Source organism: Branchiostoma floridae, chromosome 6 (assembly GCF_000003815.2).
Source record: "Branchiostoma floridae strain S238N-H82 chromosome 6, Bfl_VNyyK, whole genome shotgun sequence".
In the NCBI taxonomy this organism is placed as follows: domain Eukaryota; kingdom Metazoa; phylum Chordata; class Leptocardii; order Amphioxiformes; family Branchiostomatidae; genus Branchiostoma; species Branchiostoma floridae.
This window is the reverse complement of record NC_049984.1, coordinates 11,669,784-11,689,262: the sequence shown is the minus strand read 5'-3', so window position 1 is coordinate 11,689,262 and position 19,479 is coordinate 11,669,784. Positions and strand designations below refer to the sequence as shown.

The window sequence follows — 19,479 nt, the reverse complement described above, 5'->3', positions numbered from 1 at the left end:
CTGATTCTTGTCTGCTCTCGGCTCTCTATCTGCTGCACCTTTCGTCGGTTTATCTTTGTACATCACAAATTCTGTGATCAAGCCAAACACGGAGATGTGAGAGTCACGAGAGACGGTTCAATAATCCTCAAGTGGTCAGTGCTTTCTTGATCGTCTATGTGGTAATTGAGGGTAGCCATCTCCTGGCCGTTATGTCAGTATATGACGCGATCCTAGTACGAAATAGTTGTCCAAAATAAAACCCAAGTTGTCTCTGTAACATCGCTGCTCTAAATCATTTATCTCTGAAACCACAGGCTGATGGTTGAAATGATAAATTCTCTCACATCCTTCCCGTGACCTTGATTCGAAGCGATAGTTTGCAGAGATGGATTTTGAATGGGGGTGGGGCGCAATGGTTGGCATGCCGGCAATAGACAAGGGGCGATGGGGAAAATAATAACCCGCCTCAGTGGAAATATTGACTGATATGATGACGATAAGAAATGATTGCCAAGTGATGGACAGCTAATGACTTTGGCCACTAGACTGTGTCGCTGCGAGGTTTATCTGTGCTTGATACAAAGGCGTCCGCAGGGGATGTCCTTGGTGCTGAAATTGGAGGTCACTAACCTCCACTACACGGGATTTAGGCAGTTCCGGCGAAGAGTGCCTGTGCGGGGTTACCGCAACGCAGGGGAAAGAGCGACGGCGTAAAGGTGTCCTGTTTTTGATTGGGTATGATTGAATCAAATGAGGGAAAAGTATGCCAGGTAAACGAGAGTCTTCTCTTTTAACGAAACAAAATTAAACAATCAAAAAAGAATGAAGACAGAAAAATGCTTCATACTGCCGGCGACAGGTTGTTAGTCCACGAGTTTCCAGTTAACCTCTCCTGTCAACTTGACACATCAAAATGAAAGAAGAAGAAAACGATAGCATACAGTAATAGACTATCGATCCTTACACATCAAGACACGGCAACAACGAAGCGAAGGCTTAACCCCAAGCACAGCTTCTTGGCGATCTCGGACCGATCAGAGGTCACACTTGCGGGCTTTGATCCACCAATCCAGAATCTGAAATGAATTCTGTATTTGGAAATGTGAAGCATCTGTAAAAGTTATCTGCTGTTTGGAGGATTCGCTATGTACAGTCATCGAAAACAATATCATTGAGGCAACCGTTACTGTCGAAACATTATTCCTAGATTAGTCATTTGATTCCTTTTATTAAGTTCATATTACGTTCTCGCCTTGCAAGGTAGAACAGATAAACAGGTAAGTACGTGAATCCTCCAGAATCGAAGGCTATTTTGCCACCCTTACACGTAGATGTACTCATCCCTCATTACGACTTCTATTAGTCTTCGGATTTTATCAGAGTCTAGAATTTAATCTGCCGTTCATCCTCCTATTCACGATGCTGTTGAGTGGCAGTGATAGATAATAGCTGTCTGGAGAGTAGCGAATCAGCGTGGCCGGTCAGAATCACATTAAACGGGCATCCACAGAGGAAGATGCTTCACCCAATGGCGTCTGGTGTGATGGAAGATGTAGTTAAATTGGTTTACCCCATAACAAGTAAGAGAGAATGAATTAGTTCCATGTTACGTCCGCCACGTTTATTGTATATTAAACTTTGCAGTAAAATTGGACCAACATCACGTAGGAAACTGGCAGCAGAAGGAGGTGTGTACATGGGAAATCACATCAGTTTGGATAACCTTGAAGAACGAGCTTTCAATACCCAAAGATTCATCACCTGCTCTTCACGTTAAGTCCAAAGACGGACTTAACGTCAACGCACAAGTGCGACAATTACCCTCACACATGGCGTCAAAGTGAATATCATGACGTCTTAGCACAATCTAATGTAAGTCATGATTTCTATCCACATGCTGAAGGTCAGTACTCAGCAACGGTTGGTGAGATCAAGTGATTCATATAGCATCATACTGGATGAATGCCATGCATCTACGTTGATGGTAATGGAGCAACCGAGATGCACTTAGAGTGCATTCTGTATAAGATAGTCAATTGGATGTTACTATCTGGGGCACTTAATGTAGCTGTATACCAGTTTGTAACACATGGTTGAACGCATGGAAAATGAACTTGTGCTTTTAAACTTCCAGACAGACTTTATTCTTAGGAAGAAGCTATGACCAACAGAGATAAATGGATTTTCCATACCATTCCGCTGAATCATCGGGAATGTTGTATTTAGATCCGTAGGTTGAGGATCATTGCACGCTTGACGGTTTATTTGAATTTGAGTTGTCATTTGCCTTTCTGTTCTAAATCTGATGGACTTACTACAACTTGCTGTGAGGGCTGTTTGATTGCATTGACCATTGTTGTTTGAGAGATCTGATAGTTTGCTGTCTTGTCGTTTAGTTTTTTTAGTCTTCTTTGATAAATTGTTTTGCAATAACTAATATCTTATTTGACACTTATTGAATCACATGAAATATCAGTTGTTGCAAATTAAGTCAAGACGAGAGCAAACTGACATTTGGCTGATGGGAGAAGCATTTACCTCTGTGGGTGCCTGGGATACTGTGGTTTTGACAGTTTTAAGTTTCTAGGGTTCTGTGCATATTTCTATGAATTATATGAAATTTATATTGTTTCTGGATATGTTTCTGCTTTGTAGATTTTTGGCATACTTTAAACTCTTTACATCAATTTTGTTTTATGGATCCATTTTGATTATTGTGCTTGCCCTGTATGTCTGTATGTTTCTATGACAAGTAGTAAAAGAACGATGGAAAAAAGAGTTGTGCCCGAATGCTGATCACGTTGACACATTCCACTGAGCCAGTAAGCACCGACCTCCCGGCCATGGCATTTACCATAAGAAATCTATTAAGCTTATCTGGGAATTACAGCAAGACCTACTTTCCACACTCTACGGAAAAGACATTTGACAGGGTTCAAGACCTTGGCACCCATTCTGCAGGAGAAGCGCAAATTATCGACACCATTACACACAAGCCGTCGCTATCTAGACACATCTACATGTGCATAAGTAGCTTCTGGTTCAGCACTGCAGGGCTGTCTCTGGCTGTTTGAGGCATTTTATGGGAGAGTTATTTTTCAGACTGAAGGTAAATCTTGTCCGCAATTCTGTTGTGCAAAGAGGTGGTCTCTTACCATATGGCTATAGAAGAAAGCAATTATGCACCTAGAGGCATTAACATGCCGGACACTGGTTACTAATAGTGAGTCTCTTGCTAATGGTGAGTATCACTTGCAGCATCTTGTAGCCAGATAAACATCGCCCTCCCGAAGACTATTAGAATCAATCATCAGCTTTAACATGAAGAAGAGATGATAATGGCTACTATTGTAGGAGCTCTGGATATTTTGTTTTCCACTTCACTCCAGACTGCCAGCTGTAAAGTACAAGAAGACAAACGTTACCCCATAACCTGACCTTTGCAACCAATAGAAGTTTTATTGCTAGGCCTCCTAAATGTTTACAGTATCATTTTCTTCACATGTGAAGTTTGTTGAGGGATAGAGAGATCGATAGATATGTGATGGATAGATAGATAGATAGATGCTCTAAACAGGTTACTGCTGCACTCAATGCTTTTAATCTGCTGGTAATATATTCGACATTGACTTACACCCTTATTCATTCTACACGCATGTGCGATTCTTCACTAACTGACTAGTTAAAGGCCAATTCAGTAAACTTGTCTCTCATCATTAAACGCATGAAATACAAGAGGGCGACGATTTCAAGGTCAAAAGAAATGAGAGATTCACATTAAGATGATCTAATGTTTCCATTGCGTTAAGGTCACCTTACTACTTTTGAAGGAAGTATTAACTTTTTATTTGATGTCACGAGAGAAAATGTAGAGTTTTATTTTCAAACAACCCAAGAAACAAACAAACAAACAGGTATTGAATATCATTATCTGTACGTACTTCCATACGAATAAAATTACTATAAGGGTACCGTCATTGCTCGATAATGATATTCCACAAATGTGGTATTGATGTACTGAATTTAATGGCAAATGTCAACATGAAGAAAGGCACGGGAATTAGGGAATTAGACCGCGTGGGCAAAACGATTTAGATAGAATAACAACTCCATAGGGCAAAACAAAAATGATACATGATATTTCTGAACTGAGTCCTACCGACGTGATTCTCATGCAAAATTGACTAGAGGAGAAAGTATACAATATCGGTAAAAATAAGTTATTACTGATATGTCTCAGATATTCATAACCATTTCCATGGTTGCTTATAGCAATAGAAAACGCAGTTTCACATGGTAATCCTGTCAGTATGCGTTGCAGCGATAGAGTTTATCACATACGTTATTTACGTAACTCCTAACTTACGCGGTCACCTCAATATAGTGAGATTGCATTGACGAAGGTGCCGTATCTGGTGTAGCACTTGGAGGACAGCATTTAATGTAGACTTTACTACTTTTGACATAGTAAAGTTTATAACTACTGACTGGCAGTCGATAGCGTTGCTATTCGTATATTCCTGGTATCTTTACGGGCTCATAGTCTTGACAACTCATGACCTATGAGGTATCGAATGGGCCAGTTTTAGTCCACTTCAATATCAAAATGTCACGCAAGGCTTTGCTCACCATGAGGTTCTAGATATCTTGAGTAGCAATCAACAAGGATATCGATCAAAACGTGCTTTCCTCCGAAATTAAGGTAAACCCATCCAAGGTTAGCATTGTCCTTGTACTTTGAATCCTGTTGCAAAAGGTTTCCTGGATAGAAAAGATATCCCTTTCTCTTGTATTCGGGCTGTTGATGACCTTCAAAGATGAAACTGTATCCTTGAACTTTTTTAAATTCCGATGCCCTTCCCACATAGAATCCTCTAGGCTCGTCAAGGTCAAGATCTAGCCGTCGATACTAACGATTTTCATCAGCTCCTATCTTCGGCGCTTTGTCATCCTGACAATGATGTATGTGTGCATATGCCGGCCTTTGTACACCTGAACACAAGACTCATCATGTTACGTTCGTGACCTTTTTAAATCTACTAGTCATAATTTGCGATCTTTCAAATCTTGATAAACGTTTGGTAAGCTTTTGATCTCTACGTGGATAACATACACTTGTCATAATTGTATTTGGTACTGGTGCTTTTGCTTTGTCAGTATTTCCGTTTGTTTGTTTTCCCGGATATTTGTGATCAACATGACCTAAGAGCCTTTAGATGGATTGTGATGTTATTTGGTACGTGCAAGGAGGTTTACTGAAATCCCTTTGGTAGGTGAAAAGGTGTTGCGAATACAAAGCTCAAGGTCGATTTGGGGCCCCTGGTCTAGGTGATACGAAGCTTCCGGCGTTACATCTTTTGACCTGGACATGCTATGATCTTGTTACCTCAAGGAAAAATGCAGGCATTGTGTTTGGTGGGTCCGCGTCTCTCTTGGTAAGGAGAAGGGCAAATTTACGTCCTCCTTGTGTGTGACCTTGTTGTTTTGTTATTCTACAATGAGATATGAGATATCCCTTGCTATGATGGATCGCGTTACCACAGATTGGATGACGGTTAACCATAACTTGGCCTCAGCATGTCACCTTATCGACGTACGTGCACGCCGAATAAACGCTGTCTTTTACCGTTCTCGAGGACTACGTGTAAGTGAGCATGTTGAATAGAGGGTCACAACACACGACGAGAATAAATGTATGTCACGACTTAAACAATCATCCCGCTGTATGTGTTAAAGGCTTTTAGTACAACTGAATGACTACATGGCTTACCCCTTATCAAATGTAAAGTAGGCCCTTTGTAGTTTTAGTTGCATAGCGCTCAATAGAACCCTCTCCAACTATATGGCTTTCGTTCTATGTGTGTAGAAGTGCCTAGCCATAAAACTTGGCTGCAATCCTGACATTTTCGAGTTCCATTAGATCTATATCTCGCCTGATAGATTGCATTACAGGGTGCTTTCAGACAACTTTGATCAGCAAACCATCGTGGATCTCACTTTCAGACTTGATGGAATGATAAAGAGGTTCTGATACACATGACGGCGCCCAGCTTGACTACTAACGAATATCGCAGAAATATTAGCTCCTAGCAGCGTAACCGCGTGGGCGTGATTAGAAAGTTTAGTCGCTATGTTCTCGTCTGTGACCACTGATTGCAAAGCCTTATCTAAATGGCCTTAAATTTGCACTCCTTCACTTTCCAAGAGGGTTGATTTGGCGGCACCAATCGATCACGGTTGTTGACAATGTGTCATTAGCTACCGTTCATTGCTCTTCAGGTGAATAATCAGACGTCCGGAGAAATGAATTCGTTGTCATCAGTCGCCACGCCGTGCATGATTGGAGCGGAAAATTACCGACGTCACAGAACTGTGGCCCTCCAGAACACAACTGTCCCGACTAACAAACGGCGCAGCTGGCGTTAAAAACCAGTACTCTTACGTTAATCACGGGGGACATTGCTACAAGTGTGTTTCATTATTACGTCCCGGCTGGGGGTAGGCTAATGTCTGCTGCAATAATACGTCTTACTGTTGTCTGATCCTTCGTGTAAGCCATGGATCAATTGTTATGTTCGTTTTAGACATAAATGATTATAATCACCGCTGTGGATACTTTTGTGGGCGCCCAATTTTCAATCGTATTCAAGTGAGATTCAAAATCATATCCCTGTATCTATAGTTTTTGATTGTTCTTAATATCTGTAACTACGCCTGAAGGATTGCAACTCTTCCTTACCAAGTGTTTGACTAGCCACGTTGTGATAGGAATGATAGATTTGTTTGAGTAAAGCCGGCCATGTAAAGCCCTTATTGCCTGTTCAGTGCGACACAGAGTCTCGATGTTAAAAGCCGAACGGTCCCTTTTTCCCACAGATCTAGTGCCACTCAGTCGGAGGCATCTCGGAGCAAGATTGTAATCAGCCTAATCACTGCTTCTCATTGGCAATCAAACAGCTCTGTTTGACAGAAAACTTAAGCCAAATGGATATTTCTGATCCACAACAAATCAGTGTGACTAGCTTGTATAAAACAAATTAGATGAACATGTAGATTTAGACCGGAGTCAGTTTAGAGATACACCTTTGATGGCAAATTCAGCCTTCTTCAGTACTTAGTCCATGGGCCAGAGGGGTTTTTGGTACCACCGAGAGGGACAAGTGCTATCATGGATTTTTTTGATTAGCAGGAACCAAAGTTCATTTTAAGCTATGATAACCAGTTGTCATGCGTAGCTTTCCTACTGTAATCACGTGACCAAGTGACGTCATCCAAATTGACCTGGCCGTGGGGTCCTTTATTGAAAAGGACGGGATAGATATCTAAAATATCAACAATATATACGTATTTCAATATACATGTATTTCAATTATGAAATATAAAACAGTTCTACTTATTTCTCACGTAACTAAAACGTTTTCTAAGAGCCCTTACATTAGTTATGAATCGTTCAGTGTCATTGGTCAAGACTTGATAATGGCTAAACTTCAAAAGCATCCAACAATGGCTTGTTTAGCAACTTTCCTGTGAGAAAATGTTATTTTTCGCCGTTGCCATGTCAACCGTTGTAGAAATTTGTCTAAGTTTATTTCTAAATTGTTCCAAGTATACTCAACAGGTATTTGTATGATCCAAGTGCAGAGAAATACTCATCAAATGTGGTTGGGGATTATTAAAACCGCATTTGATGACTTGTAATAAACGATTTTTTGTAGTTCTATAGATTTGGGTGACGTCCCAAAATCACGTGATAATTCCTGTAAAGCTACGCATCTGACATAGTTATCATGCAAAATAATGAAGTAGAGGAATCAACCTTTTCAAAAAACTAAGTCACCCTTTGTCCCTTTGTTTGGTACCAAATGGTCATTTTGGGGGACCTGGCCCAAAGACTAACTGTTACAAACCCTTGGCGATGCTGTAGGGCGGAATCAAGGAGGATTTTACCATGGTTTATATTGACAGACGTATGCCATATATAACATAGATCTGGGGATGCAGTACGTACCAGTTTCGCAGCAACTGAAATGATGCATCTCAACATCAGTTTAGGAATCAATTCACACACCCAACCAGGTAGCACAGTTGCCGTACCATATCGGGCACAGCTAACAACAAGTAATCGCTGAACGTCAAACCAATAACATCATTCACAATTTCATATTCAGTTGCCATTAACAGGAACCTAAGGGAAGGGGAGTTTTTCTAGAGCAACATTGCCGTATGGAGAGACTAGACCAGCTGTAGCTAACAAACACAAGTAAGGGAGACCGCATGCTTCCTGACCCTTGTCAGTCAGTTCCTGCCCGGAAAATTAGGACTCTCGAGCGAGATGGAAGTAACGTTATTATCTATCACCTGTTTATTTTACGTTTCATGTCTACGGAATGAGATCTTATCGCTGACTGACAGATAGACAGACAGAAACGTTACTGCAACAAGGCGTGAGTGATGTTGATGTTTCCGTTTGTGCTTGTCATGTTAAATATGCCTAACGTTGCTCTCTGCGCAATCACATGAAAGACGACAGAATATATCTCTCAACAAACACGGTATATACAGTCAAGTCTGGATCCAGTAACTATCAAGAGACTCAGGAAAATTGTGACTGAGGCTCGGGACAGGGTGGCCATGACTGAGCTTAGTGAGCCACGAAATCTCCGAAATTACTGTGCCTTGTATGTACGTCATGTATCGATATATGATGTCTATTTAATTAAAACAATATTTGGTTGCGTTGGCAACTGTTGAAGTCTGCATTACATTAAACTTGAAACATTAGCAATTAAGCATAATAGATTACTTAGTAAACTATCTGGAAAGTAAGACTATAAAAAAGAAACGTTTAGGTTACTTTGATGGATATGATAAGACATATGATATATCGTATTCCCACAGTGAAAGCAAACTGTCGCAATCCAAGCTCCTTATATATGATGTATTTCCTTTCCCGCGCATTTAACGACAGGAGAAAGAGAATATTGAATGGGCAATCCGCACCACTGCCAAATTTCTTCCTCTTCCTCACATTGTGTGCATTACACGGTGTGCCAACACTATTTGATATCTTTGGCACCATCCTGGGGATGAAGGCAGATCCATCACCTGTAGGCTCCGATCTTCACTCTTACTGTTTGTACTTTTCGCTCTCCCACAGTTTACCTGGATAATATTTCTATATTTTGTTCTACTGATTTTATTCCACATATTAAAATGACTAAAATAGCATATATGCATATCCATAGAGCAGTGCTGGTCGTAAGAACCGTTCACGCCATAGATTAAAAGTGTGTTTATTTCAAAACTAATCATGTACAAAATTTAGTGCGAGAGAATATGTACCGCCTCATTCAACGTGTATTATGCAAAAGAAAAGGATTCAAAACCTTATTTGTCTCGCATCAACCTAGCTTTACTTTCCTTAAACCTCGTGAAGGGTAGTTAATCCAGTAGATTCATTCTACACAAATAAAACGTGATTTTTGTGATAAACAGGTACAATCTAATATAAACAGCCATAAACTACCTCCCGTGGAGCTAGTTCAACCCAATTTCCTTTCTCACTCTTCCACCTCACAAATTTTGCCCAAATCTGTTATGAGTACTTACAATGATGAAACGGATGCATTCCCGTCTGGTCCGTATTGCGCTGTGAACATAATCTTGATTCGTCGATTTTTCTTTTCTGTAGCCGCATTTACCCAACCGATGCAGCCACTCCCACATCGTAATTCAATCCATCCTTTATCGTTCATGCCAGCTTCTCGGTGTAATATAACCCAAGGCCCAGAGAATCTTGAGGATACATCCTATTTATCGTATGGGAAGAACGATAACAATACAGGTCGGTTAATGGTATGAATGAAATAGCTTCAGGCAGAGTCTAGCGGGGTGTTGATGATGATCGTGTATCTTTCCCGGGGTTTGTCCCAATCGATTTTTCCATTCTTGTAGATGACTTTAATCTTTAGCCGCGGGATCCCCACCTGAAGGTGACTTTAGCGTGAGATAATGATGTATGTACTTCTTGATAGTGAAGTTTCCAAATGCATTGCAACTTTAGCTTTGGTTATGCATACGCATCGACATTGGGGTTATTGGCTGTTGGCGAGTTGGAGGCACGTTTATGACAGCCTCAATTTTTGTCATTGACGCCTTGTGTAATCAAATGCAACATTGCGATATTTTTTGGAAATTAGATTATTGATTTAACCGCCATAAACCCTTTTTTGAGAGATGATTTAAATTACCTCGCACGTTCTGTTTCTCTTCGACCATGAATTTTATATTTTCATTTGGCCTCCAAGCTATTACCATATGCCATAATTGTTACAGCTGACGGACGCTGTGGTTGTTTAGAGTCACCCCCACGCAAACACAGAATGGTATAGCCTAGGTGACGTAAGCTACGTGAGCCTTTATAGTGCTCTCAAAGGTAGCATAGAGACATGTAGCTGTTGCAGATGTGAAATTTGGGATCGCAAGACAGCGATGGGGAAACTCTCTGGATTTTAGCTGCGAAGACAGGTGAAGGGGGCAGACACAGCTATTGGTGTTCAGCACTCTGTGCTATCTGATAGAGAGGAGAGAGAGGGTAGCTTTTTTCTAGAGTTACTTCACGAAGCGTAGGTAAAGACATTCTGAAGTGGACGACGTTTGCACCATCACTTCTCAGTGACCGTGGCCCAGCCAGTGCCCCTCAATTAGGCTTCCTCAGTACAAGGCGCATGGCGTCTGCTGGGTGATAACAGTGTTCCGGAGACAGCTGCCATCGTGTTTTTCTTTTGAAGAGGTTTATCTCTACCTACAATCTGCTGCCGCAACGAAATTTACAACATCAAACATTTTGTTGTCGATGGCAGCGTTTTTCACAGCTATAGAAAATCTTTAATCTTTAGTCTGGATCTCCTTCTTCCTAGCACGGGCCACATGTTGTGATTTACAAGCCCATGGATCATCGACAGGGCTTGCGTTTCATGACAAGTGATCTATGGCCTCGTAAGATAAAAGGTAAATCTGAGATTGCTTGAAATCTGCCGGATGTTGGCCACGAGCCATCTCATATGATCTGGTTCGTTCCATTTGTGAGCAGGACACAGTTTGCTTACATCCTGATTCTGTAAAATGAGCGGACAGATTGTGCTCGTGTCGACGGCTCTGTTGCTCCTGCAGACGGCTGCTGGGGCTACGGTCTCCGACGGCGGTGATCACAGGAACAGGAGCAGCCCCGATGTCGACATCGTGGACAGATTCTTGCACTACGTCGAAGAAGTTGAGCGAAACAAACACAACTGTTCTGCTGGGACCTCCTTGAATCTAGGGGAAGGCGTTGTGCTCGACTACGGCAGGAAACGCTTCCGAGCCCAAGCGTTGGTGGCGGTTAACCGCGCCAACTTCCTCACACGGCTTTGGAAGGACAACATCCCCAACATCGTGGACTCCGAAGGCTTCTTCTTCGAGGCGGTCCGATCGATGGTGGAGGCGGACGGAGCTTTGTTTGGCGCCGGGAACTGTTACGCCGAGTGGGAGTTCCGGGATCATCGACTCTTCTGTCCGTACGCCCACAGGACTGAGGACGGCATGATCAATGTGAAGGACCTGTCCGTGGAGTATGATTACACCGGAGAGGAGTCGGAATGGTTTTACGAGGTCAGGAAGAACGCCATGGAGAGGAGCAGAGGAAATGTGACTATAGGTAAGCCTTTATTGGAAATTCTACATGTAACGTTGTCAGTATTTTCCTGGAACTGTCGTAGGGTGGAACTCGTTACCAACAAACACAGTAGGGCTATCCTCACTAGATAGATTTAAACAGATGTGCAGAAGTTAGATGCGACAGGTCGTTCAGTGCAATGACCAGCTGCTGCCGTACCGCGTGTCTGCAAAACGGGTGTGTTACGCTAGCTGAATGGCGGTTATACGGGTTATACAAACACAGATACGGATACCAGCTTTGATGTTCGCTGGATCTGTGAATTTCAATCCAGTATCATTGAGAATTAACAGGAATTCTGGACATTTTCTTTCAATTCCATGATGACGCCGACCCCCTCATCAACAGGCTAACACGACAGTATATAAAGCACCCAAGTATTGATAAACCATCAACAGCCTCCAGAAACACATATAATTAATTGTCTTTTCCCACCTACCAATTAACTTTTGATTGTTTCGCTTATTGATTTTTTTCAAGATGACGTCTATTTCTTTGAGTTGTTGCTGAATGAATCACCAGTGCTGATCACGACACGAAGACCTACATCGTCCATTCTAACATATTCATTGCAAAGATTACTTAGTAAATACACAAATTGCATCAATTGAATACTGAGCACTCTCGAGTTATAGTGAGCACGTACACACGTTATGAATCTTCATTGCTCAAAGTATTGAACGAGTTGGAATTTATTGTCATTGATGTCCAACCCACTCTTTTTTGGGCAATGTTGCCAGAAGCAATGTTGTTGTAATCATCTGTACATGTAGCTGTGATAGTTACACAGCCGCAAGGCACCATTCAACTTCACTTGTTAGCAGCACGACTGTATCTAATCAACCTTGGAAGCCGCATGAAGGACATAACGAGAAAGGTAAGTCAGCGGTAACCAAGCTGCATGGATCGATTGATGTATTCATGTCGTTGGTACATGACAATAGTAGACATGGCATATCATTGCGTGAGATGTCAAGAAATAAGGGATCTTGAACGTTTGCTTCGAGAAATGGGGTGAACTTGTTCGTATTATACATTCAATTTTCCCACATTCATTCAGGGAATCCATTGTCATTTTTTCTAACAAAATCAAGATTGAATTTATTTCAAATCAAACCAATGTGATTTGTACTAGCAACCCATGGTCATGCATATGCTCCTGCTGTACAACGAAGTCGAAACGCATGCCAAATCCGTACTCTTTAGCCTTGGGCTGCCTACAAGCTTATAATCCCCTCTGAAAATAACCCAGTCTACGTTATTACTCGTATATATCAACAACCCATTCACCGTCACGGCTCCTCTGATGGCGTTAAATGAGATGTTTGCTTACAGATGCCATCACCTATAGGATCACCGATTCGTGTCCAAGTAACGGGTAATGCGTATGTGATATAAGTTTGAGATATGTTTTCTTGGTCAATGTCATCTATCAAATCCTGACCTAACATGAGCTAAGCAGGACATCACCCAGGAGTTATAAAAAACACGTCTTATAAACCCTCTTTTTACTAGAGCATGCGACCTGTGAACCATGTATGAGCATGAGCATGCAAATAAATGTATTTCATAGAAGTAACGATTCTTTAAAATTGTATCATATTCTAAACATGAAATCAAGGTCACAAAAGTCTAATTTTGGTCGCTAAGCAATGGAGGTCTTGTAAAAGGCGGCTTCAACAGTACTGTGCTTAACCACATACGTGAGGTATTTGTAGGAGGAAACGTGTTGATGCCTCAGCGCTTCTGCTTCTCACCGGTGTGTGGTGATGTGAAACATGGATTACCCTGTATGACACACGACAAGGGATTGCAGCACTTTCACAAATAGTCCCAGTTGCACAAATGTAATATCAGTTTGGCACAGCATCCATTCAAAGGGAAATCTGAAAGCGATGTGTCATTCTCAAATTCATCTGTTACTTGTATTCATCACCACTGGTAAAAAACACAATTACAACAATAAGGGCTGTCCCTGTAGGTCAACTGCTGACAGCCTCACATTTCAGCTACCGGTTCAAATTTGTTGGCGGAGACCCCAGTGCAATCAAGGGTAAGGCATCATGGTTGAAACTGTACCTGACTTTCAGAAGGGATGGAGAATTTAGGTACCGTGCTCGATAAGTTTCAAGCATGTTGAAGGGAAGGGCTAGCAACCCTTCCCTGTAGAGATATACCGGTACCGGTACACTTAAAACAGCAAGAATACTCGCAACCCCATGTGTCACCAGGCACTACAAGAGTCTGAACAAATGGTTTCCGAATGTCTTCAAAGTCAGCCTGCAAGATTTTTATGTGGCCTCCGGCCTGATTGTCTACACACTGGCGGTTCTCAAGCAGATATCTTGACGCTTGTGATAAATACTGCTATTAGGAGCGCACTGTCGCTGGAAATTGTCTTCAAAGCGGCCTATTCATTATAGCACGCGTTTTAGCATACTGCGGTATAAACGGATGGATAGTGCCTATGTCTGATAACACAAGACAGATAGGTGCACTTAAAATGATCGTATAGTTCACATGCTTTGATTTTATTATTATCGACTTTTAATTCTTCCCCATTATTGAAGTTAGAGATGCCAGATAAAACGTCTAGTATGGAAAACGACGCCAGTCCTTCGTAGTATATTCTATTAATAAAGATTGAAAGAATGTCGTTGCCAGGTAATGAATGTGCATAACGCATAATTGCTCTGCCATCAGTTTCAATTTGAACATTTCATACATTGTCACGGTTGCATTCCATCATTGCGTCGGAATGGCCGTTAAAAGAAAAAGTCAAAAGAAAAGGTCAAAAGTTGTTGAATATGAATGAAATTTTTATATACTTTTATATGTTTTACGATATATATCGTTGCCATTTAGTCATAACTTTAGATCTTGGCACCAATGCCGCATACGTGCGAGGCATAATGAAGGATTGCAGCAGATGAGCTGCTCAAGTGCCTTTATCCGCCTCTGAACACCGTCTGTGTCGTTGGGGCGGCTGGCAGAAAAGGTTAACGCTTTACCCTTTAAGGGGTGGATAGATATTGACCCCGTTACCTTCACGGGGCTGTTATCTGATTTTTTACGCTAGTATTTGTTGCTGCCTGCCACAGAGATTGAAAAAAAGTTAGGTGAACCAGTGAATAATCTCGAGCTGTTTGGTAAAATATTGGCTAATACATTTTGTTGGAATCTTGATGGTAAATGATCTTTCATTAAATGATAATTCTCTCTGTCACTAGTTGCATACGTTTCCCAGCCCTGTGTAGTGTTGTTCTGGGACATTTGCAAACTGTTTTGAAAGCAGATGCAGTACGGGAGCGTAAGACCTAGTCTGGTAACATAAGTTGTTTCCGGTTGCCCAATCCCTACCAAAATCTGCCAACCCTAGCCTTGCGGGGGGTCGACTGTGTATTTCAGTGATGGAAACGTTGTATAATCGTGCACTCTTCATTTGAAGTAATATGAGCAAGCCCACCAAATCTAGGTCCCCTTGAAGTTGACATTCTACTATCTATCAATGTTGACTATTTTTTTTACGAAATTTGTAAGCAAGCTCCTTGTGTTTGACTTTCTCTTAATTTGCTAAGTGATAACTTGATTAAGACACTTGCGTAGACAAGTGTTATAGTCTGTATAGACTGACTGACTGAACTTAAGTTTATGACTGATCAGTATTCTATACTGTACCAGTATGAGTCCTATAGTCTTCGTTGTCGTTTAGTTCCTTTGCGCAGAGTCATAGTATGTTTAGACTGACTGACAGTATAGTACAATCGGAAATATATGTACAACATGTTGGTCCTATACTTCCTATGATTCTCAGCTCCATCGGAAATTATTTTATCCCAAACATGTCATTGGCCATCATACATGTACGATACGTCTCATTGTGACATAGAAGTGCTTAAAAACTAGTTACGGGCTATATCATGGATACCTCAATGACTCAAAGAAAAGTACTTCAAACCAAACTCACTATACCCCATTATTGAACGTTCTATCCAAGGCGATGAATGCTTCGTGCCATCTTCATTATGTCGCAGATTTCCAACTTTAATCTAGTTTCTACTTCAAGAGAGCTTCGGTGTATCTTATTAATGGGTAGAAATCATTATTGTCGACTCTCGCTCACCGGAACAAATTGCATTACACATTGATTGTTCTTACGTGATGTCTATTTCTCATGACGTGTGAAATCCATCAAGTTAATTAATGACTCATAAGCAGGTCACTGAAACATCCAAATGCACGTAACGGGGTTTTACCACACTAAACATTTAAATCGCCATTAAATAAATGCAAAGTGCATCTTTCTAGCTTTGCCAAGTTACAACAAAACTCATGTACTGACAGATGATAAAGTTAGCAAGTATAGTTAGAAAATATGTTTTGAACAGGTTTCCGTTACTGAATGTGGACGTACTGACTCAAGCTTCTATAACCGTGAGTGTGCTAGAGGAACATGATATAACTAACTACTATGTTCCTTTTCCCCGGAGAAAATAGTGATGCCTGACAGTCCTGATGATCGCACTGTCTGTGTACATACTGTGTCAGTCATGAAAGCTTGTGGATTAAGCTGATCACCTGAAATTACGATGTTGATAGTTATAAATGGACCATCTGGGCAGCGTTACGGATTATCATTGACGGCAATTACTATCCGGTGGTACCGACGGGAGGAAGATAAACTAAGTGGGGCGCTACGTTATCATTCGTCCGTGGTAATTGGTGATGAGACCCTTATAATTAAGTGAGTTTAACTGGTTTGAGACCACTTTCATTTTCACTTTCACAAAGGTAATACTTGGACATAATAGTATGGCGTACTGCGTACTAAAAACGATTGATTTGACATCAAGTACATAGTTGAGTTTAAAGCGTGTCTTGATCATCCTTCACCTTTCCAGAATGTTAATCATTAACGCTAGTTCACCTTTATACGCAGAGTAACCTATATTCGTTGTGTTTAAGGTTATGAACAAGAGACATACCTTTATGATATATATAACTTTGAAATTCGTAAAGCGATAACCCAGTTAAGAATCAGCAGTCATAAATTGAACATAGAACCAGGCAGGTATCATAATGTAGCGCCTGACCAAAGGTTTTGCCCATTCTGTCCAAAGCAAATTGAAGATGAATTTCACTTTGTCATGATGTGCAGTAGGTACAATGTTTCACGTAATGAGTTATTCACATTCCTCGAATCAAATACAACAGATTTTAAGAGACTCAATGATACAGACAGATTTGATTATATATTCAGATGTAATAACTCCCACAATGCTAAAATAGGCAAATATATAAAAGACTGCTTTGTCATAAGAAAAAATGCCGAAACTCATAATTAGCCCCACTCGATTGTAATACAATATCAATGATTTAGGCTAGCTCTTATTGTTCTAGAAATTAGGATGCCAATTATTTCATTCTATATTCATAATCTGCATATGTACTAAGTTTGATACTTGTTTTAGTAATAAGGATGATAAGTTTGTTTCTTCTTTTTTTGCCATACATTGTACCGTGTACGATCGTTGCGCAATAAAGTTCTTATCTTATCTTATCAACTCGAATGTTCAAAATACTGTACTTTAAAACTACCGTCCGTCGACTTCTTATTAAGTATCCATTTCTGAAAGCAACGGATATAGGTTACTCCGCGGATAAAGGTGAACTGACGTTACCATTCCTCCCCGAGAGAAGCCAGAACCGCTCGGTAAATGTTAATTAACAAGATCTTGCCAAGCGTTTCAAGGCCAGGCGTCCCGATGCAAACCTTGTGACCATCCGGACGGATCAGGCTGAGGATGAGCCTTTAAGTATCTCGTTGATCGATTGCCGTGCGGCTGCGTTACCCAGGAGTATCTTCTCCAGATTGGTTGTGTACTTAGACTAATTACATCTGATGGAGAAACGTGATTGCCCGAACCAAGTCATGGCTCTCAGATATTCTAGGACCTAATTCCATCACTGATTCTCCCCGTATCGGATATGCTGCAGCAAACAACTGTCACCAAAAGCCCTTATAGGTAATTCACCAAATCTCCCTCTTTACTTGTCAGCAGTCATTTCATCAAGGCCGCAAGAAAATAGCAGGACGCTCGTCAGAATAACTAACATTCACAGCGAAGCAATAAGCAGGTCGACATCGGGTGCTTCAAGCGTTAAATAATGGATGATGCAGCAATTGGAATTGTAAGAATAGATAATTTGTAGTTTCTCACATAGCCACGTTTCTTCAAGCAGTTTAGATCCCGATTGTTACAACTCTACTCACGGGTATTCTGAAAGGATCGTGTCGTCTTTGGAAAGAAATGTCCTTTTTGGCTTGAAAACAACGACGATTAATACCACCTCAACATCGGCAACAGCCATCATGCATGACATGCATTATTTGTAAGCAAATTGGAGCTTTAGAAGATCTTCACCCGGTGCTAGCGGATCAAAACCATTCCGTTCTAATTGGCGTAAGGAAGTTCCCACGCAGCCCTCGTAACCCCTACGTTTACAATGTGTTCAGTTAGTCCTCAGGCAATATGCCATCACAGTCCCATGTAAACCGTTAACTTGGTGTGGTCTTCAGGTCACACCTTGCAGTGTCCGTTGGATCTTGTTACGTGGTGACCATTGGGTAAAAATGATTTTGACGTCAAATAGAAAGATGTTCAAGCTATAACTGTCGTCCGTTGTAATGCAACAGCTTTGCTGTCACGTACCTGTAAATATTTGTACCAAAAGTTCTGATTGATAGAGATTGGACTTTCATATCAACGATGTTCGGTGAAACAGCTTATGCCATTTATTACCCATCTAAAGCCAGGAGCCTGGTATAGTTCACGTCACTGTGTCCTGGATATCGTACCTGAGGCACAACTCATGTCACTTGTAGATGTGTGACCACTATCCCAGGGATTACACAAGTGTGAAAACTTTCTGCAAGGACAACTAAAGGTCATACGGTCGACATTCTGTTGATGCCAACGGGGAGTTTGAAACGTCAACGGTATTATTATTGTAATCCTTCCTATAGCCGGGTCAGAGTTCACGAATGCATCATGTGTAAAACTAGAGGAGTGCAATTGTATATCACACATGACATTCTTAGACTTCACTGACTTGATCATATTAATGTAATGCTCGCGCATCAATTTCCGTCCGTTTCCTTAACACTATAAGTTATGCAACAAAGATTATTGCAAAAAAAAAAAAAACGGATCTTGATGATGGAAATCTTACAAAGAAAAAAACAAATGTAAGCATTTATTTTTCGGTATACCATGTTATGTGAGACCAGTCATTGTTCAGCCTTTCTGACCACTTGACCACTCGAAAATGATGGCAGCGTTTTCTGGAGGTCTCAGAGGATATTCGCCATGTAATCAAGTCAGTCTGGCCAAATGGCAGAGAGATCTTTCTTTTACTTGATGCTTAAGACATAAAACGACAGAAAAACATTTTATTCTCCTACCTTGGCACACTAAGATGAATGTTCCATCAACGCTTTAGATGATTTTAAATTTCTGTTCAACCATGCATTGGCCCTTTTTCTACCGCGAATGACAAGGCAATCTAACTCAGGTATTTTCCCAGGCTAATTTCAGCCTGTTCAGAAATACAGACGAGCCCTGGTACTCTGGTAATGGCACATTTGCAGTCAGTTTACGCTGTAAACGACCTACCAAAGTAGATATATCATATGGCTGCCTGGTGTATCGGGACTATATCCTATCATGTCATCATAGTACAATTCGTATTCTCGTTAGTATGAATCACGTGATATGATAACT

General features: G+C 41.0%; 1 protein-coding gene across 1 annotated transcript in view; it reads left to right on the top strand.

Moving 5' to 3' along the window:
- The first annotated feature begins 10,435 nt into the window (after positions 1-10,435).
- Positions 10,436-19,479, top strand: part of LOC118418630 (probable G-protein coupled receptor CG31760) — a 27,479-nt gene continuing 18,435 nt past the window's right edge. The window contains exon 1 of the mRNA XM_035824639.1: positions 10,436-11,677. Coding sequence (XP_035680532.1) covers positions 11,107-11,677 — 571 coding nt within the window. The 5' untranslated portion in view covers positions 10,436-11,106. The remainder of the gene's footprint in view (positions 11,678-19,479) is intronic.